At 40.4% G+C, this 23,269-nt stretch overlaps 1 protein-coding gene across 1 annotated transcript in view; it reads right to left on the minus strand.

Annotated features, from left to right (window-relative positions):
* The window catches only part of si:dkey-183c6.7 (urea transporter 1), a 72,688-nt gene that overhangs the window by 43,823 nt on the left and 5,596 nt on the right, over positions 1–23,269 (minus strand). Inside the window, exon 4 of the mRNA XM_033983348.2 lies at positions 16,143–16,332. Coding sequence (XP_033839239.2) covers positions 16,143–16,332 — 190 coding nt within the window. The remainder of the gene's footprint in view (positions 1–16,142; positions 16,333–23,269) is intronic.

Consider the following 23,269-nt stretch of genomic DNA (forward strand, 5'->3'; position numbering starts at 1 on the left):
CACATACACAGCCCATATAAAACATTGGCCACACAGCACATGGGGACACGCCCAAGAAAAAAAGTTAGCTTAGCTTTTACACAATACACGGTGAATTTTCACTACAGCTACGTTCAACTAACAAAGCAGCTTTATTTAACACACATTTGAAGTAACCAGCAGTATAAAGTAAATAAAAGTCAGATTTCTTACCTTTATCCTAAGTTCTGCGGTCCGGGATTGAGAACAAAGATGGTTTGATGTCCTCACTCAAAAGGTTGTCAAAAACACGGATTCACAGGACAAAATCACGGACAAAAGACACACGACGAAAAACAGTAATCCAGTGATCCGATGATCGCAAAATCGATGAAAACTCAGCGAAAAGACAGCGAAAGGGCAGTCAAGTGCAGCTCAAACTTTGGAAGAATGAGAGGCACAAGGGGGCAGGGCGACTCTGCACCTGTATTTAACACTTCTGCAGCGTCATCAGTGGTGCGAACTCTCAGCCAATCAGAAGCCAAGGAAAGTGAGACTTCTTTTCTTTGATGTGTCTCTCAGCTAATCAGGACTGAATATTTTGATTCAAAAGTCTTCAGTCTGACCAACTCTTACAAAATGGCTGAATGGTTTTTTCAAAAATTCTCCAGCCTTTTGTTTGACCAAACCTTGCAAAATGGCTGAATGTTTTGTTTAGTTTTTTTTCAAAACCTCTCCAGTCTTTTGTTTCACCAATCCATATTATGGCAAAATAGCATCTAATAAACGTATCATAATATCTATCTATGTAGAATTGTATTTATTCTCTTCAAAATAAAATTGAATGAAATGAACTGATTAGTTACACATATCATTGAGGGATTTAAATGCTCACTACATAACCCCACACTCTTTAAACAGATTATATAGTGCACTCCTTCACAGAGTGATTCGGACACACAGCTCATTACAATCAGATCATGTGACTCTGTGTCTGGGTGTAAAAAGTATAAGGGCGAAACTCTGCTAAAACTTGATCTCTGTCATAAATAATGATCAGATTTGACTGGCACACAAATAGTTATGGATTAATATCATACAAACTGGACCTCACGCAAATGGATTGGATTATTCTTTTTTTTTTTTATCTGAGATGTGGAAATTGTTGCTATTTTAAACCAAAATGGTTTATTTAAGACTGTTTTAATCATAATCAGGATCAACAGTGTTATACAACAGCACTTCCTTCTGCTTCATTCAGTTGTATTGTAGCTCTGTTGTTTTTCCAACTCTCGCAGTGCATTGTGGTCTATATTGACCAGTGTAGTGACCACTGATGCCCGGTACTTTTCAAAGTGTATTGTGGGAAATTTTGAGTGCCCTACTTTTTCATCTACTGGACATTAGGACACCACGAAAAATGATGTGATCCCTAAATAGTGTCCTAATTAGGGAATAGTGTGGATGTTTGGACAGAGTCTTGGAAATATGGCACCATGACTCTTCATGTCACCCTGATCAAAAAAGTCAATCAGACCCATGTCATATTTTTCACTGTGTTGCCATGGCGATGCGTAAAAGAGCCCATGTTATCCTAATGGGAAAATTTCCAAATTTTCGTACATTTCAAAGTCTTATAACAACTTATTACCGTCAACCACGGACATAAAATTTTGCATTTTGTGCATCAGCACTTCCGATGTGTTTTGGCTTGTTTGGTGACAAGTGCAGCCCAAAGCTGCAATAAAAAAGGGACAAGTGGCGCGTTAGCGCCACCCACAGGGAGTGCGGGGCCGGCCTAGTGCGAAGCACGGCCCGCGAGGGCCGTTCGATGCCGCTTGCGGCTTTAATTTTTTTTATTAGGCCCGAGCCCCTACAGGGCGTAGTTAGGCCCGAGCCCCTACAGGGCGTAGGGCCTATTGCTTCCGCAACGATGAGTGCGAAGCACTCATCGTTGCAGACTGTCTTCACGAAGTTGCGCGCGAAGCGCGCAACTTCGTGGCAGCACCGCGACCTTGCACAGACTCCTGTGTCCTAGCAACCCATGCCGTAGGCATGGGTTTGCATATTTGTTGTTGCTAGCATGTCAGCGTCAACATTGAGTCAATGGGCGAAGCCCATTGACTCAATGTTGACGCTGACGCAGCGCGAAGCGCTAATGTCCCCAAACACACTCCTGGCATCGAGCCCTATCCAAGCCCCCATGCCGCAGGCATGGGCCATACTTGTTACTGCTAAAATGAATGGAAGTCAATGGGAGGTCAATGGCGGACCCCGACGTCATGGCGAATGACGAGCGCGTTAGCGCTCGTCATTCGCCATTGACCCCACGGTGACGTGGGGAAGGTCCAGAGCTTTCAAAAAACGTATAATATGTGTTTCTAATGTTATCGGATATATTGTTTTTGCTAAAAAATATTATTATTATTTTTTATTATTTTTATTTCTTCTTTCATCTGCTCTTTGAGCAGGAATTTCACCCCCTGAACATATTCAAAAACTCACCAAATTTTGCCCAAAATTCAGGTCTGGCGAAAAATTTATTTTTTTATGTGGTGCATCATTGGGCATAAAAAAATGGCGCGACAGCGCCCCCTGCAAAAGTCAAAATACATTGCGTCAATGGGAGACGTCCCGACGTCAACTTTTGCAGTAGAGCCACGAAATTCGGTACACGCATTCTTCAAGTGATGCCAAACAAAAAATATTATTATGGCCACGCCCCTCTGACATCACCGGAAGTCGGCCATCTTGGATTGAAAATTCCAAAATGCGAAGTCAGCGTTTTCGCTGACCTCGCATTTTCGTCAACTCCTCTGAAGGCGCTTCACCTGCAGGGCTGAAAATCACTGTACATCATCTAGACAAGTGGGGCATCAAAAGTTATCCAATTTATGATGATCCCTATTTACGGTTTCCGTGCGGCGAAGCCGCAAAATTCCATCGGAATTTTTGCAATTTTCAAAAGTCAAAATTTGCTCCCGTTTGCGCATGCAAAGTCCGATTTGGCTCAAATTCGAATCAGTTGTAAAACTTTCCGGCCTAAAGCTACTCATTATGACAGAAAATAAATTGGCGCGATAGCGCCCCCTACAGAACATCAAATAAATTTGTATGGAAGGCCGAAAATTTAGTTTTCCCAAATGTTACCAAATTTGACACAAAATTCCATTGGGTCATCCCAATCAATAAAGTCAATCAGACCTATGTCGTCTTTTGCACCGTGTTGCCATGGCGATGCGCCAAACTGCCAATGTTATCCTAATGGGAAACCTCCCAATTTTTCCCATTCATGGGAAAAATATTAGTTTCATGGAATAATGTGAAATTTGGCACCATGACTCCTCATGTCATCCTGATCAAAAAAGTCAATCAGACCCATGTCATATTTTTCACTGGGTTGCCATAGCGATGCGCGAGAGCGCCCATGTTATCCTAATGGGAAAATTTCCAAATTGTCGTACATTTCAAAGTCTTATAACGACTTATTACCGTCAACGATGGACATAAAATTTGGCACAGTGATTCTTCAGGTCGTCCCCATCAAAAAAGTCCAAGGGGCCAAGTTTGTATTTTGCACGGTGTTGCCATGGCGATGCCTGGAAAAACCCAATGTTTTGCATTTTGTGCATCAGCACTTCCAATGTGTTTTGACTTGTTTGGTGACAAGTGCAGCCCAAAGCCGCAATAAAAAAGGGACAAGTGGCGCGTCAGCGCCACCCACAGGGAGTGCCGGGTCGGCCGAGTGCGAAGCACGGCCCGCGAGGGCCGTTCGATGCCGCTTGCGGCTTTAATTTCTTCTTTCTTCTGCTCTTTGAGCAGGAATTTGACCCCCTGAACATATTCCAAAACTCACCAAATTTTGCCCATAATTCAGGTCTGGTGAAAAATTTATTTTTTTATGTGGTGCGTCATTGGGCATAAAAAAATGGCGCGACAGCGCCCCCTGCAAAAGTCAAATTTTTGACGTCAATGGGAGACGTCAACGTCAACTTTTTTATACTGCCACGAAATTCGGTACATGCATTCTTCAAGAGATGCCAAACAAAAAATATTATTGTGGCCACGCCCCCTGACGCACCGGAAGTCGGCCATCTTGGATTGAAAATTCCAAAATGCCGAGTCAGCGTTTTCGCTGACGTCGCATTTTCGTCAACTCCTCTGAAGGCGCTTCACCTGCAGGGCTGAAATTCACTGTACATCATCTAGACAAGTGGGGCATCAAAAGTTATCCAATTTATGATGATCCCTTTTACGGTTTCTGTGCGGCGAAGCCGCAAAATTCCATCAGAATTTTTGCAATTTTCAAATTTCAAAATTTGCTCCCGTTTGCGCATGCAAAGTCCGATTTGGCTCAAATTCGAATCAGTTGTAAAATTTTTGGGCCTAAAGCTACTCATTATAATAGAAACTAAATTGGCACGATAGCGCCCCCTACAGAACATCTAATAAATTTGTATGGAAGGCCGAAAATTTAGTTTTCCCAAATGTTACCAAATTTGACACAAAATTCCTTTGGGTCATCCCAATCAATAAAGTCAATCAGACCTATGTCGTCTTTTGCACCGTGTTGCCATAGCGATGCGCCAAACTGCCAATGTTATCCTAATGGGAAACCTCCCAATTTTTCCCATTCATGGGAAAAATATTAGTTTCATGGAATACTGTGAAATTTGGCACCATGACTCTTCATGTCATCCTGATCAAAAAAGTCAATCAGACCCATGTCATATTTTTCACTGGGTTGCCATGGCGATGCGCGAAAGCGCCCATGTAATCCTAATGGGAAAATTTCCAAATTTTCGTACATTTCAAAGTCTTATAACGACTTATTACCGTCAACGACGAACATAAAATTTGGCACAGTGATTCTTCAGGTCGTCCCCGTCAAAAAAGTCCAGGGGGCCAAGTTTGTATTTTGCACGGTGTTGCCATGGCGATGCCTGCAAAACCCATGTTTTTGCATTTTGTGCATCAGCACTTCCAATATGTTTTGACTTGTTTGGTGACAAGTGCAGCCCAAAGCTGCAATCAAAAAGGGACAAGTGGCGCGTTAGCGCCACCCACAGGGAGTGTGGGGTCGGCCGAGTGCGAAGCACGGCCCGCGAGGGCCGTTCGATGCCGCTTGCGGCTTTAATTTTTTTTTATTTCTTCCTGTTCTGCTCTTTGAGCAGTAATTTGACCCCCTGAACATATTCAAAAACTCACCAAATTTTGCCCATAATTCAGGTCTGGCGAAAAATTTATTTTTTTATGTGGTGCATCATTGGGCATAAAAAAATGGCGCGACAGCGCCCCCTGCAAAAGTCAAATTTTTGACGTCAATGGGAGACGTCGACGTCAACTTTTTCATACAGCCACGAAATTTGGTACATGCATTCTTCAAGTGATGCCAAACAAAAAATATTATTATGCCCACACCCTCGGACGCACCGGAAGTCGGCCATCTTGGATTGAAAATTCCAAAATGCCGAGTCAGCGTTTTCGCTGACCTCGCATTTTCGTCAACTCCTCTGAAGGCGTTTCACCGGCTGGGCTGAAATTCACTGTATATCATATAGACAAGTGGGGCATCAAAACTTATCCAATTTATGATGATGCCTATTATGGTTTCCGTGCGGCGAAGCCGCAAATTTCCATCAGAATTTTTGCAATTTTCAAATTTCAAAATTTGCTCCCGTTTGCGCATGCAAAGTCCGATTTTGGTCAAATTCGAATCAGTTGTAAAACTTTCATGCGTAATTCTCCTGATTGTGAAACAAATAAATTTGGCGCGACAGCGCCCCCTATAGAAAAACAAATAAATTTGTATGGAAGGCTGAAAATTTAGTTTTCCCAAATGTTACCAAATTTGACACAAAATTCCATTGGGTCATCCCAATCAATAAAGTCAATCAGACCTATGTTGTCTTTTGCACCGTGTTGCCATGGCGATGCGCCAAACTGCCAATGTTATCCTAATGGGAAACATCCCAATTTTTCCCATTCATGGGAAAAATATTAGTTTCATGGAATAATGTGAAATTTGGCACCATGACTCTTCATGTCATCCTGATCAAAAAAGTCAATCAGACCCAAGTCATATTTTTCACTGGGTTGCCATGGCGATGCGCGAAAGCGCCCATGTTATCCTAATGGGAAAATTTCCAAATTTTCGTACATTTCAAAGTCTTATAACGACTTATTATCGTCAACGACGAACATAAAATTTTGCACAGTGATTCTTCAGGTCGTCCCCGTCAAAAAAGTCCAGGGGGCCAAGTTTGTATTTTGCACGGTGTTGCCATGGCGATGCCTGGAAAAACCAAATTTTGCCATTTTGTGCATCAGCACTTCCGATGTGTTTTGACTTGTTTGGTGACAAGTGCAGCCCAAAGCCGCAATAAAAAAGGGACAAGTGGCGCGTTAGCGCCACCCACAGGGAGTGCCGGGTCGGCCAAGTGCGAAGCACGGCCCGCGAGGGCCGTTCGATGCCGCTTGCGGCTTTAATTATTATTTTTATTTCTTCCTCTTCTGCTCTTTGAGCAGTAATTTGACCCCCTGAACATATTCAAAAACTCACCAAATTTTGCCCATAATTCAGGTCTGGCGAAAAATTTATTTTTTTATGTAGTGCATCATTTGGCATAAAAAAATGGCGCGACAGCGCCCCCTGCAAAAGTCACTTTTTTGACGTCAATGGGAGACGTCGACGTCAACTTTTTCATACAGCCACGAAATTCGGTACACGCATTCTTCAAGTGATGCCAAACAAAAAATATTATTATGGCCACGCCCTCTGACACACCGGAAGTCGGCCATCTTGGATTGAAAATTCCAAAATGCCGAGTCAGCGTTTTCGCTGACCTCGCATTTTCGTCAACTCCTCTGAAGGCGCTTCACCGGCTGGGCTGAAATTCACTGTACATCATCTAGACAAGTGGGGCATCAAAAGTTATCCAATTTATGATGATCCCTTTTACGGGTTCCGTGCGGCGAAGCCGCAAAATTCCATCGGAATTTTTGCAATTTTCAAAAGTCAAAATTTGCTCCCGTTTGCGCATGCAAAGTCCGATTTGGCTCAAATTCGAATCAGTTGTAAAACTTTTGGGCCTAAAGCTACTCATTATCACAGAAAGTAAATTGGCGCGATAGCGCCCCCTACAGAACATCTAATACATTTGTATGGAGGACCGAAAATTTAGTTTTCCCAAATGTTACCAAATTTGACACAAAATTCCATTGGGTCATCCCAATCAATAAAGTCAATCAGACCTATGTCATCTTTTGCACCGTATTGCCATGGCAATGCGCCAAACTGCCAATGTTATCCTAATGGAAATTCTCCCAATTTTTCCCATTCATGGGAAAAATATTACTTTCATGGAATAATGTGAAATTTGGCACCATGACTCTTCATGTCATCCTGATTAAAAAAGTCAATCAGACCCATGTCATATTTTTCACTGGGTTGCCATGGCGATGCGCGAGAGCGCCCATGTTATCCTAATGGGAAAATTTCCAAATTGTCGTCCATTTCAAAGTCTTATAATGACTTATTACCGTCAAAGACGGACATAAAATTTGGCACAGTGATTCTTCAGGTCGACCCCGTCAAAAAAGTCCAACGGGCCAAGTTTGTATTTTGTACGGTGTTGCCATGGCGATGCCTGGAAAAACCCAAATTTTGCCATTTTGTGCATCAGCACTTCCAATGTCTTTTCACTTGTTTGGTGCCAAATGGAGTCCAGAGCCCCAAAACAGAAGGGACAAGTGGCGCGTCAGCGCCACCCACAGAGAGTGCCGGGTCGGCCGAGTGCGAAGCACGGCCCGCGAGGGCCGTTCGATGCCGCTTGCGGCTTTAATTATTTTTATTTGTTCTTCTGCTCTTTGAGCAGGAATTTGACCCCCTGAACATATTCAAAAACTCACCAAATTTTGCCCAAAATTCAGGTCTGCTGAAAAATTTATTTTTTTATGTGGTGCATCATTGGGCATAAAAAAATGGCGCGACAGCGCCCCCTGCAAAAGTCAAAATACATTGCGTCAATGGGAGACGTCCCGACGTCAACTTTGGCGTAGAGCCACGAAATTTGGTACACGCATTCTTCAAGTGATGCCAAACAAAAAAGATTATTATGGCCACGCCCTCTGACACACTGGAAGTCGGCCATCTTGGATTGAAAATTCCAAAATGCAAAGTCAGCGTTTTCGCTGATGTCGCATTTTCGTCAACTCCTCTGAAGGCGCTTCACCTGCAGGGCTGAAAATCACTGTACATCATCTAGACAAGTGGGGCATCAAAAGTTATCCAATTCATGATGATCCCTTTTACGGTTTCCGTGCGGCGAAGCCGCAAAATTCCATCGGAATTTTTGCAATTTTCAAATTTCAAAATTTGCTCCCGTTTGCGCATGCAAAGTCCGATTTGGCTCAAATTCGAATCAGTTGTAAACCTTTTGGGCCTAAAGTTACTCATTGTGATAGAAACTAAATTGGCGCGATAGCGCCCCCTACGGAACATCTAATATATTTGTATGGAAGGCCGAAAATTTAGTTTTCCCAAATGTTACCAAATTTGACACAAAATTCCATTGGGTCATCCCAATCAATAAAGTCAATCAGACCTATGTCGTCTTTTGCACCGTGTTGCCATGGCAATGCGCCAAACTGCCAATGTTATCCTAATGGGAATCCTCTCAATTTCTCCCATTCATGGGAAAAATATTAGTTTCATGGAATAATGTGAAATTTGGCACCATGACTCTTCATGTCATCCTGATCAAAAAAGTCAACCAGACCCATGTCATAGTTTTCACTGGGTTGCCATGGCGATGCGCGAAAGCGCCCATGTTATGCTAATGGGAAAATTTCAAAATTTTCATGCATTTCAAAGTCTTATAACGACTTATTACCGTCAACGACGGACATAAAATTTGGCACAGTGATACTTCAGGTCGTCCCCGTCAAAAAAGTCCAGGGGGCCAAGTTTGTATTTTGCACGGTGTTGCCATGGCGATGCCTGCAAAACCCATGTTTTTGCATTTTGTGCATCAGCACTTCCCATGTGTTTTGACTTGTTTGGTGACAAGTGCAGCCCAAAGCCGCAATAAAAAAGGGACAAGTGGCGCGTTAGCGACACCCACAGGGAGTGCCGGGTCGGCCGAGTGCGAAGCACGGCCCGCGAGGGCCGTTCGATGCCGCTTGCGGCTTTAATTTTTATTCTTCTTCTGCTCTTTGAGCAGTAATTTGACCCCCTGAACATATTCAAAAACTCACCAAATTTTGCCGATTATTCAGGTCTGGCGAGAAATTTATTTTTTTATGTGGTGCATCATTGGACATAAAAAAATGGCGCGACAGCGCCCCCTGCAAAAGTCAAATTTTTGACGTCAATGGGAGACGTTGACGTCAACTTTTTCATACAGCCACGAAATTCGGTACACGCATTCTTCAAATGATGCCAAACAAAAAATAATATTATGGCCACGCCCTCTGACGCACCGGAAGTCGGCCATCTTGGATTGAAAATTCCAAAATGCCGAGTCAGCGTTTTCGCTGACCTCGCATTTTCGTCAACTCCTCTGAAGGCGCTTCACCTGCAGAGCTGAAATTCACTGTACATCATCTAGACAAGTGGGGCATCTAAAGTTATCCAATTTATGATGATCCCTTTTACGGTTTCCGTGCGGCGAAGCCGCAAAATTCCATCGGAATTTTTGCAATTTTCAAATTTCAAAATTTGTTCCCGTTTGCGCATGCAAAGTCCGATTTGGCTCAAATTCGAATCAGTTGTAAAACTTTCGGGCCTAAAGCTACTCATTATGATAGAAACTAAATTGGTGCGATAGCGCCCCCTACAGAACATCTAATAAATTTGTATGGAAGGCCAAAAATTTAGTTTTCCCAAATGTTACCAAATTTGACACAAAATTCCATTGGGTCATCCCAATCAATAAAGCCAATCAGACCTATGTCGTCTTTTGCACCGTGTTGCCATGGTGATGCGCCAAAGTGCCAATGTTATCCTAATGGGAAACCTCCCAATTTTTCCCATTCATGGGAAAAATATTAGTTTCATGGAATAATGTGAAATTTGGCACCATGACTCGTCATGTCATCCTGATCAAAAAAGTCAATCAGACCCTTGTCATATTTTTCACTGGGTTGCCATGGCGATGCGCGAAAGCGCCCATGTTATCCTAAAGGGAAAATTTCCAAATTTTCGTACATTTCAAAGTCTCATAACGACTTATTACCGTCAACGACGGACATAAAATTTGGCACGATGATTCTTCAGGTCGTCCCCGTCAAAAAAGTCCGAGGGGCCAAGTTTGTATTTTGCACGGTGTTGCCATTGCGATGCCTGGAAAACCCATGTTTTTGCATTTTGTGCATCAGCACTTCACATGTGTTTTGACTTGTTTGGTGAAGAGTGCAGCCCAAAGCCGCAATAAAAAAGGGACAAGTGGCGCGTTAGCGCCACCCACAGGGAGTGCGGGGTCGGCCGAGTGCGAAGCACGGCCCGCGAGGGCCGTTCGATGCCGCTTGCGGCTTTAATTTTTTTTTATTTCTTCTTTCTTCTGCTCTTTGAGCAGGAATTTGACCCCCTGAACATATTCCAAAACTCACCAAATTTTGCCCATAATTCAGGTCTGGTGAAAAATTTATTTTTTTATGTGGTGCGTCATTGGGCATAAAAAAATGGCGCGACAGCGCCCCCTGCAAAAGTCAAATTTTTGACGTCAATGGGAGACATCAACGTCAACTTTTTCATACTGCCACGAAATTTGGTACATGCATTCTTCAAGAGATGCCAAACAAAAAATATTATTGTGGCCACGCCCTCTGACGCACCGGAAGTCGGCCATCTTGGATTGAAAATTCCAAAATGCCGAGTCAGCGTTTTCGCTGACGTCGCATTTTCGTCAACTCCTCTGAAGGCGCTTCACCTGCAGGGGTGAAATTCACTGTACGTCATCTAGACAAGTGGGGCATCTAAAGTTATCCAATTTATGATGATCCCTTTTACGGTTTCCGTGCGACGAAGCCGCAAAATTCCATCGGAATTTTTGCAATTTTCAAAAGTCAAAATTTGCTCCCGTTTGCGCATGCAAAGTCCGATTTGGCTCAAATTCGAATCAGTTGTAAAACTTTCAGGCCTAAAGCTACTCATTATCACAGAAAGTAAATTGGTGCGATAGCGCCCCATACAGAACATCTAATACATGTGTATGGAGGACCGAAAATTTAGTTTTCCCAAATGTTACCAAATTTGACACAAAATTCCATTGGGTCATCCCAATCAATAAAGTCAATCAGACCTATGTCATCTTTTGCACCGTGTTGCCATGGCGATGCGCCAAACTGCCAATGTTATCCTAATGGAAATCCTCCCAATTTTTCCCTTTCATGGGAAAAATATTACTTTCATGGAATAATGTAAAATTTGGCACCATGACTCTTCATGTCATCCTGATTAAAAAAGTCAATCAGACCCATGTCATATTTTTCACTGGGTTGCCATGGCGATGCGCGAGAGCGCCCATGTTATCCTAATGGGAAAATTTCCAAATTTCCGTACATTTCAAAGTCTTATAACGACTTATTACCGTCAAAGACGGACATAAAATTTGGCACAGTGATTCTTCAGGTCGTCCTCGTCAAAAAAGTCCAGGGTGCCAAGTTTGTATTTTGCACGGTGTTGCCATGGCGATGCCTGCAAAACCCATATTTTTGCATTTTGTGCATCGGCACTTCCAATGTGTTTTGACTTGTTTGGTGACAAGTGCAGTCAAAAGCCCCAATAAAAAAGGGACAAGTGGCGCGTCAGCGCCACCCACAGGGAGTGCTGGGTCGGCCGAGTGCGAAGCATGGCCCGCGAGCTTGCGGCTTTAATTATTATTATTATTATTATTATTATTATTATTATTATTATTATTATTAACAACAATAATAATAATAATTAAAACTGCAAGAAGTGATAAAGGCCCTCGCCACCTCTTGCGACCGCAGGGTACATGCCACCATGGAATTCTTGCCTCTCGTTCCCGCTTAGATTGTCCCAAAGAGAAAATTTCTGCTATCGTCACGCCTGCATGGTTGGAAATAGAGGTATGTCTTCTTTGGCTTTTTTGTTCAGTATGATGAGAAGAATATGTGTATCAAATTTCAATGGTCTATGAGAAAGTAATTTTTTTTCATTCCAGTTAACCAAAACCCATGTATTTTAATGAGAAATGTCAGGCGTTACCATAGTAACATACTTGCAAATAGAGGTATGTTCTCATTGGCTTTTTTGTTCAGTATTGTAATAAGGATGTCCATGGCAAATTTCAAATGCTTTTTACAAAGAAATTTCTTTGGGGTTCCATTAAAAATTTCAAGGGGGCGCTGGTGAGCAATGGATTATCTCAGCTATGTCAATTTTATATTATTCCATTCAGATGATCATTGTGACCAAAATGTATATTAATGCCAGTTTACAGGACACTGCATTTTTGAGTTAAGTGCAAGTAAATATTTCAACCGATTTGCATGTTTCTTGAATGAACATCGATGGTGTAAAAAATTCAAACGTGAGAGTTAAAATTTTGAAAAAATTGGGTTCCGCCCACAATAGCCGACTTTCTGTAGGGCTTAGGGTGGGGTCATAAACTAATTTTTGACTTGTCTTGTCACGTTCTACAGTTGTACCAAATTTAATTTGTCTACGATGAATAAGGTCTCTCATTGCCTTAATGCATTTTGATTTTTGAGGTGGCATTATTGAGTCATTTTGAAAGATAAATTTTTTTGCACATGAAAATACAAAATTTTTCACCAACCTTAAATTTCAGCCATAGTTTGATTAGTCTAGAGCATCTATTTAGGCTACAATAAAGACCAGTACTCTGAACCCCATGTATTTCAATGACACATTTATTATGTTACCACGGTAACATAGTTGCAGATAGAAGTATGTTCTCATCTGCTTTTTTGTTCAGTTTGTCAAGCCATATGTCCATGTCGAATTTCAAATATTTATCTCAAAGTAATTTTTTTGGATCCTATTCAAAAGTTCAAGGGGGCGCTGTGGAACAATATAATGTCTGACCTATGTAAATTGTATATCTATGCGTTCAGAACAACATTTTGAAAAAAATTTATATTAATGCCAGGAAATAGGACACTGAATGTGTGAGTTACATGCAATTAAAAACTTTAAAAAATTGCTTTTTTCTTTGCAGGCTGGCCACACCCACATTTTATAACTTAGAAAATTGCAAAATAGTTGTTTATAATCCCATATAGAACTAGTTCATTTTGACCAATTTGCAAGTTTCTTAAAAGGAAATCCGAGGCGGAAAAATTTCAAACGTGAGAGTTAAAATTTTGAAAAAATGGGGTTCCGCCCACAATGGCCGACTTCCTGTAGGGTTTAGGGTAGGGTCACAATATAATTTTTACTTGTCTTGACATGTTCTATGCTTGTACCAAATTTCATTTGTCTACAATGAAAAAGATCTCTCATTGCCATAATGTATTTTGATTTTTGAGGTTGTGCTATTGAGTCATTTTGATACATACATTTTTTTCAACATGAAAATAATTATTAATAATAATTTCTCACCAACCTTGAATTTTGGGTCCAATAAAATTGACTTTCCGTGAACGTTCAGGGGGTCAAAAGTGGCTTCAATCTGGCCACCAAAATAATAATAATGGAATATTTTTTTTCTCCACCCATTATTTTTTATTCTTCCAAACCAAAACAGCTACAGTCATGTGACTTTCTCACATCCCCATCACAAATAAGGCACCTGTGAATTTTTTCACAAGTCCACGACAAATCGATTGTCTTCTACGAATTTTTGAAAATGAAAATTGAAGAGGGCGCTAGAGAGTCATTTTGTGGAGTGCCACTATTTGCATATCATTGTATTCAGCTCACAAATGTGCATAAACCTTGTATTAGCATTTTCCCAACAAAAAATGTGTGAAAGAGAAATATTTTTGTTGAAATATTCCAAAAATTGCGATTTTGTTGAAAATTCACCCTGACCACACCCAAAGTCATATTCAAAATATAATTGATAATCTTTAATCACACATGGGTTTAGTGGGATTTGGCCAAATTTGACGTGTTTGTGATGAAAACTGTGTGAGGAGATGTCCTGAATGTGAGGGTGTGCACTTTTGTCATTCCCGGGTTTGGCCGACTTTCTGTACATTTTAGGGCGGGACCATAATATCTTTTTTGTCATGTCCTGATATGTTATATTTTTTTTTATTTGAGTTTCAGATTTTTACGTTGACTTTTTTCCGAGTCGGGCTCCCATTGGCCCCATTAAAATCAAAGTTTCAGGTGGCGCTACCGAGTTGTCTTTCATTATTTTTTCTCAGGGTTTTCAGTGACAATTAGAGCTCATCGAGTTCTAATTTTTGACACCACTCACTGGCATGTCGGGCCGTGTTTACTACTTGATTTCTGCCATTTTCCATGCTCCGGATGCGATTTTAATGAGTCCCTCGCCGGGACGTTGTCCCAGCCTTGGGCCTAATAATGGAAACGCATTTTCCACCCATTATTTTTCTCCTAAATCATAACAGCTTCAGTCATGTGACTCTCTCACATTGTGCCCAATCACAAATAAGGCCCCTGTGAATTTTTTCACAAGTCCAAGTTAAATCGATCTTCTGTCTTCTATGAATTTTTGAAAATCAAATTTCAAGAGGGCGCTAGAGAGCCATTTTGTGAGAGAATGCCTTGATTTGCATATCAGTGTGTTCAGCTCACAATTGTGCATAAACGCTGTATTAGCGTTTCCCCAACAAAAAATGTGTGAAAGAGAAATATTTTGTTGAAATATTCAAAAATTTGCAATTTTTTTGAAAAATCACCATGACCACACCCAAAGTCATAATCAAAATGTAATTGATAATCTTTAATTACACATGGGTTTATTGGGTTTTGACAAAATTTGAAGTGTTTGGAATGAAAACTGTGCAAGGAGATGTCTTAAATGTGAGGGTGTGTGTTTTTGTCATTCCCAGGTTTGATCCAATATGGCCGACTTCCTGTACATTTTAGGGCAGGGCTATAATATAATTTTTGTAATGTCCTTACATGTTCTATTTTTTGACGTGAGTTTCAAATTTTAGATTTTTTTTCCTAGTCGGGCTCCCATTGGCCCCATGAAAGTTTGAGGAGGCGCTACCGGGTCATCTTTTGTTATTTTTTCTTGGGGTCTTCAATGACAATTAGAGCTCATCGAGTTCTAATTTCTGATACTACTCACTGGCATGTCGGGGCGTGTTTACTACTTGATTTTTGCCATTTTCCATGCTCCAAATGCGGTTTTAATGAATCCCTCGTCAGGATGTTGTCTCAGGCTCGGGCCTAATAATAATAATATGTTTTAGTGAAATCAGTAGTAGAAATGTCATATGGACAGCATATGCCAGCATCTGCAAATAATCAATAATCAGCGCTAGTGCAGCCTCTGCAGCTCAGTGAGTGAATTCTTGGAGATTCTGAGCTTTCACATGAGGCATGGCCTGTCCATAATCTGAGAATGAGAAAAACTTCTGTATGTGGTCTCTATCTGCAGGTTAAGGCACTGGCAACAGGTTCAGTGATTATAGTATTTTTCTAAGAAAAACAGTAACAGCCTCAGTTATTATTCCAGGCACTTAACTGCAAGTATAAACTGAGAAGTAGCATAATTTGTGGTTGTGTTGCAAGCAATGGGAAATGTGCACATTATTTCTACTGCAAAACTGATATGTAAATGAGACTATTCAGTGAGTGCAAACGTTTGAGTGCCTCTGCTCCTGTGGGATTTAAATTGTTGAATTATGTTGTGAATTAGTGTTTGCCCTACATTATATTATGTTAAAAACTCTAAGTTTGCCAGCCAGTCAGCCACAAGAGCAGCCAACTAGGACCATAGCAACTATGCAGTCGCGCCTCATCCTGGATCTATATGCAATACCGTGTGTCTATAAAACTGTACTGCGTCTTTAGTATCTCTGAGAAAGTGTGTTGGGTTGGGTCCTCTTTTAGTGTGGGCCTCTGTTTTGCACAAGAGCAAACACTTGATAAATGAGGCCGTAAGAGCAACACACACTTTCAAGGAGGCATTTTCTGATGTTTTATGACTTTTTGTCTATGGAGTAAACCATTGTGAATCAGCGCGGTTGTAGTTAATAGCCTCCCTCACCTGTAACACATTGAGCTGTGTGGCATTCATGTCCCTTGCCCCTGGCGGGACACTCCAGTGCCGGGGGAAGTAGGGGTGCTGAGGGCCGGTGCAGAGGAGGAACAGGAGGATGGTCATGTTAAAGGGGAACACAGCCACAGGAAGATCCCAGCGGTCCAGGAGCGAGGAGAGGCTGGAGAACAGGAGCACACTGGACACACACACAAACACACAGGTCAGGAGCATAGCTTTCCACAGAAAGTACAGCATGTTGATATTATGTTAGTCCTGATTTAGACCTCGTTTTGTCCTTGTTTGATATGGGTGTAGCAGGGCAAGTGTGTTAACCTTCCACACGGTTTCCTGTAGTTTAGAGCTAGTCTGATGCTTTAGATTTGGTTTGCTTCAAGTCTCAGTCTAGATCTGGTTTAGTCCAGTTTAGCAGACTGTTGCTAGGTAAAAAGTTACTCAAGTAAAAGTATCACATTAAAAAAAAAAATCTACTTAAAGTAAGTACCCATTTAAAAATGTACTTTCAAAGTAAAAAGTAAAAGTAATGCTGTTAATTTGTTAGTGTTAAATGTAATGATGTTGATTTAAAATGATGCATATTTTGTTCAACAGTAACAATATGAATCTTTTTTTTTTTTTTGTCCTCATGAATTTTGTGTATTTATTTTTGTTTGCTCAAAGCTAAAGCTTGGACTTGAAAATTTAAGTCAGGATGTTACCACAAACATAGTGAAAATAACCCCTGAAATCATATGAAAAGTACTTTGTACTATTCAGTGCAGTTAAAAAGTGTAGTGAAGCAGAAAGTATTGATACTTGGTCTCAAATGTAGTGAAGTAAAAGTAAAAAGTATACACTATAAAATTGACTTAAGTAAAGTACAGATACTACTTGTACTTGATTACCTTGCACCACTGCCTACGAAAGGTACTCATTTTCAACAGAGGGATTTATGAAGACTTCTAGATCACCCTAATCACTCGCTGTGGTACAAAATTATTGTGTTTTACACAGGGCACAGTACACAGTGGGTGATTCTGAGCAAACATGCGGTGAACCGAGTCATGTGGCGTGTGGTCACTACTTTACAAACCTATCTGGACGCATTCATAAAGTTCGCTCGCCATTTGGACAACCTCACTGTTAAAGAGGGCTTCTACAAATGAGCTGGTATTTGATGGGCACCATTGCTGTTGTTAAGTGCAAATTTATTATTAAAGGCATGCTGTTTTCACATCTAAGTTATAATGTTGATTTCTTTTCAAAAACATACCCAGTGGTTTCTTTTGTTTTACTGACACATATTTAACACACAATTCCTGCATATTTAGGCTGAGTTTTTCTCTCAAAAAGAAAACACTCTGTCCCACCTTGTGATGTCATGTGGTAATACAAGAAGTGCTCCCCTGTGTTTTTAAACTCCATACACCTTCAATAGAATCATTTGGATAATGGAGAACATTAACTGAACAGAACTGAACAAGACTGAAACAGACTTAAAATAAGGGGTTACTCTAATGTGTGAATTCAACAAAACACAACTCCGGGTATATTCTTGACGAGGTAACAACATTCTAACATGGTTTAAAGGACCCATATTATGCAATTTTCTGATGTATGTTATGTTTTTTCCTCATTAAAAACATACTTGGAGTTGAATTTTGTTTCATTCTCACATGTTTAACACTACATTAAAGTCCATACACCTTCATTAAAAATATTTGGATAATTTCAGCTCTGGAATTGCCCATCTCTGCTGAACAAGAGGTAAAAGGGAGCTGTTAACTTGAAAATTACTACTAAATGACATCACAAAGTGGAAAAGAGGATTTTGGCCTGTGTGAATGAAACAAAAGTCAGGAAAATAAACATTCAAAATGCTTGCAACCACTGTTTCCTCTAAGCTGCCCGCGTGCGCAATTGCGCACTGCTGACACGGTCTCCGCGCACAGAAAATCTGTGCTGCGCACAAAAAAATCAAACTGGAGTTAAAAATAATATAAACACACAATTCATTCTGCGCTATTTTTCAATGTGAGTCAGTGAGCGTGAGTGTGACGAGCTGCTCCAGCCAATTATGTGATTCACATACGTATTTGCGCATCTTATCAACGTCATTGACAGGCGTCCTCATGCGCCGCTACCAGAGTTTTAGCCGATGTGGCCGATGTGGAGTGAAGACTCGCTAATGATTCTAAGTGTTTAACCCCTTAACGTTCCGACGGCCCGCCCTCGGGCAAAGATCTGCGCGAGTAATTGCGTAACTTTACGCACCGTTTTGCAGCAGTTTTGCGTTTTAATCATGACGAAACGGACAAAACAAAGGAAGTACGCGACCGAGGACACTGTGGATGTTTGTACAAGTTAAACTGGAGGCATCTCGGACCGGGAGCGGTTCGTGGAACCGAGTGAAGATCTCATGGTGGACTCAGGAGCAGAGGACCTTATGATTTGAAGGACTGGATGCTGTTCCTGATCGGTAAGCGTGGTTTATTCTGCTATTGACTTAATTGTGGGTCCCCTCAAGGCCAATGACAGAACTAAGGACACAATGACAGAAGTTGGTCCGAGCGGGACTCGATCCACCAACCTCTGTCACAGAATGACTGTCACACTGTCACATGTACAGTGTATTTTTAGTTTCCAGGGTGTTTGTTTACATTTTGAAGTGTGTGTTTGTTCACTGTTTGCAGTGTGTGGTTTGTAAATATATATTTATTTTGACCCATACCACTTGTTTTGAATATATTTTATATACAAATACACATTATATATTGTGTTTTGATACGATATATAAATGTACAGTAATAGAGCAGCTGGGTGTGCAGATACAGATTCCTCTCAGTGTGTATTGGTCATTGAATACTGTCATTAGTTTATGAGTTGTAAAAATCAAGCAAAAGCTTCACACAATGGGTTATACTCATAATACAAGTCAGAGCTTTATCATAAAAATGTTAAGTGTGTTTTCAACACTGGAGTTTACAGTTGGCTTGGTTTGGTTGGAAGCTCATGTTTTTCCATAGTTAAAATTAAATATTTATACTTCCAATAGCATTAACATACTACCAGTGTTGGGAATAACGGAGTTACATTATAACGGCGTTACTAACTGCGTTACTTTTTCACTAACGGAGTAATCTAACTAATTACTTTTCCCAGCGTCGTAACGCAGTTACCGTTACTGACTATAAAATGTGGCGCGTTACTTTTAATTCAGTTCACTCTTCTCTTCATCAGAGTCTCTCAGCCGAGGAGCTGCAACGCGGCTTGGGGTGAGACAAAAGGCTTGTTTGAGGTGAGGCGGGCGCAGATACTATCGCCGTCGATCGGTGCGCGGTGCATGCCGGTTAGTTTTTTGTATGGCGTCATTTGACTATCTTTAAGTTGTAACGCGTATACAGAAATCGTAGCGCGCAGTATCTAAAAGTGAGCGGTGAAAATGTGAAAGCAAAGCGCGCATGAGTCTGACCGCGCGCTGTTTATCCTCCAGCGCCCGCTCTCTTTCTACCTGTGCTCCGCCACGGTTTTTATTTTCTTCAGCGAGCGCCCGCTTTGGTTATTTTTTCTTCAACAGAAATACGTCATCAGAACAAGACTTGAACAGATGATCACAGATTTATCGTCAGCGTCAGACTCAGAAGTGAGACGTTGAGTTGATATCGAGAAGTCATGGACAATCCAAACGTAAGTTTATTCTTTATCGCAGAATTTGTAATTTTACAGTCAATTTAATATCAGCTTATAACTGCCAAATCTGAACTTAAAAAAACAAACATCTGTAGTACTTTAGACATAATACTATCTCAAAATCACATGATGGTTTCACGAAATACGTGATAGTTTCATGTAAAAAAAAAAAAAAAAAAAAAAAAGATACAAAATGATCATGATATCGTGTGATATTTAAAATGAGGATCTATAGTAGAGGATCTATCCACTTTTGCGCATTGAGATAGGCTATGATACTGATGCTGGCATGAATTATGCAATATGTATACATGTCATATGTGTATTTGTGAAAGGATTATTGCAACAAAGATGTAGACCTATGTGTGTTGTAAAGTATGAACCTTGTATTTTGTAGGAAATACTTAATGGAATACTGGAGCGGCTAAAGATCAGACTTCAGTGGGCCCTGCATCAGCCCACTGTGGATCTGGATTATCTGGAGTATGCGTGCAATCAAGAATGCAGCTTCCCGCATATTCCACGTTCCTAAAGCCATTATTGAGGGTCTGGAGCATTTAGGTAGACTTGTTCAGTCTGCCATTGAAGATGAGCAACGTCCCACTTTCTTTAGCTTGGAGCAAGGGGAAAGAGGAAGACCTGAATTTGTGTTTGCATCTGACTTCCTTCAAAATCTCCTTGAAATATCTTTGCCTGTAACATGTGTGTGGCCAGTCTTTTAGGTGTTTGAGATGAGGTGAGATTACCATTTTCAGAAGGATGAAAGAAGAGGGCATTTCAACCAAAACAGCATACTTGTCAATGTGTGATGAAGAACAGGACAGCAAAGTTGCTACTGTTGTTGCTGTTGTCCGGGGGCCTTTGTCACTGGTGCACATTGATACAAATCACAAACTAATAAGGTTTGCAAAATACTTTACCTAGAGAAAACTGTGGACATTATACATAGCTTGCACTACTCACTACAGACAGCAGAACATATGTGCACCACTTCTACAGCAATGATAGAGTACACCGAATACTAATATACTAATCTACTAATCTACTGATTTTATCAATCTAACAATCAAACTTTATTTATAAAGCACCCACCCCCCTACACACAAGCACCTACACACACACCCCTACACACAAGCACCTACACACACACCCCTACACACAAGCACCTACACACACACCCCTACACACAAGCACCTACACACACACCCCTACACACAAGCACCTAAATACTGTAAGCTGCAGTTACTTTTTTTTTTTAATCAGGTATTTTTTATATCTGGTTTAAAAATCACACAGGCAAAGTCATGTGTTTTTTAATCTGATATCCTCTACATTTATAATTTTTTTTAACTTTATATATAGTAACATTTATTATGTACTTTTTAGATACAATATTGTGATATTTGTAAATGTGGATGGCTACTCCAAAAAGGTGAATTTGGTGATGAAATCAAACAATTGTGCTTTTTAAGGTGTGTGGCTGCATGCAGCAGGTACAATGTACAAAAGCAATAGGCCGAGACAGTACAATCTGACCTGTGTATAAATCAACATATTTACACAGTAATGTAATTTAGAAAATAATCATTTGATGGTGTAGTGCACAATTATATACTTTATAATACAAATTCATGGTGTAGAACTAATATATATATATATATATATATATATATATATATATATATATATATATATATATATATATATATATATATATATATATATATATGGTTTAATTCTTTATAATTAAGTTTATGTTATGGATTTTACCCTAATCCATGATTTTCCCCAATAACTTGGATCTATGATCGTCTGTTCAAGTCTTGTTCTGATGACGTATTTCTGTTGAAGAAAAAATAACCAAAGCAGGCGCTCGCTGAAGAAAATAAAAACCGTGGCGCAGCACAGGTAGAAAGAGAGCGGGCGCTGGAGGATAAACAGCGCGCGGTCAGACTCATGCGCGCTTTGCTTTCACATTTTCACCGCTCACTTTTAGATACTGCGCGCTACGATTTCTGTATACGCGTTACAACTTAAAGATAGTCAAATGACGCCATATTTTTGTCCAAGATGCCACCGACTTGCTCTGACATAACCTGTGCGCCGGTAACGGGAAGTTTTTGAGCAAGGCGAGCGCAGCAGCTCTCCACCGCCAGCGGCCGCCTGCATGGACTACAAACGCTTAATGCATGATGGGAAATGATGTCCTGTCCACGCGTGCATCGACAGCTGATTGAATGGATAGATAGATAAATAAAGGAATAGATACGTGTTAGAGGGATTGTGTGAATCTTTTAATGAATGTTAAACAGTTGGATAAAGTTCAGTTTATGTTGAAATGAGAGTGATTAATATCTGAATACTGGACAGAGAATCACAGTGTGTGGCCAGAAAAGCTTAAAGGTTTTGTCTTATTTTACATGGTTTACATTTGAATGCCTTAGTTTTGCAATACATTGCAATGATTTTTTTCAGTATTATAATGAAGAAAATATTTGAAGTACAGTTGTCTGAAATTGCGTGACATGTTGATTTATTTGCACTTCAAATAACATTTTTTATATATTTTTGATACATTCTATAATTTACTTGTAAACAAATACAATATAGTGGCAATCTGTTAAAGTGAAATAAATGGTAAAGGTTCACATCTGTTGTGTTTTTATTGTTTTAACATAATAAGTAATGGCATAGTTACTTTGCCTAGTAACTAGTTACTTCTCCCAAAAAGTACTAACTCAGTTACTTTTTGGGAGAAGTAACTTGTAACCATAACTAATTACATTTTTGAAGTAAGATGCCCAACACTGCACACTACACAGGTCATGATTTTTGTCATTTTCATTGTATAAGTGCGGTATAAATGCGGTAATTTGATTCTTTTAATAAACCATTTAACTTGGATGGATGCGATGCAGCATGACCACAGTGCGCACGTCTGATGTTGCTCACAGTGGTCCATGGGACCGCTCAGGGAGTTTGTGTGTTTGCTCAGACTCGTGAAAAATTAGAGGGAACATTGCTTGCAACTATAAAAGGTTACCAGTGATTTCCAGCACATGATCACAAGTCTGGATGCAAAATGGCCTCAGCTTCATATAAGAACAATGCAAGTGTGAGAAGATGGTGAACATTTCAGACAACAAAGCAGTAATATTTTGCATTAACGTAACACCAACACATGACTGTATGTGTATATAGCAGTTTAAGATTTCTTGTCCTGAATAGTGTCCTGAAATGACACTATTACAACAAGCATCCACACAAACTAATTATTCAGTTGGTTTCTTTCTTTTGTGAGTATTTTTGGTATTTGTTTGGTATTAGTTATTGTGGCGGGCAGCATGGGTCCTTTTGTTTTTTATGTCACCTGTCACCAATTTCCTGTGCCAGCGGAAGTTGGGTTTAAATATGCTCAGAGGCAAAACCTCAGTCTCGACTCCCCT

Source organism: Periophthalmus magnuspinnatus, chromosome 18 (assembly GCF_009829125.3).
Source record: "Periophthalmus magnuspinnatus isolate fPerMag1 chromosome 18, fPerMag1.2.pri, whole genome shotgun sequence".
Classification (NCBI taxonomy): Eukaryota; Metazoa; Chordata; class Actinopteri; order Gobiiformes; family Gobiidae; genus Periophthalmus; species Periophthalmus magnuspinnatus.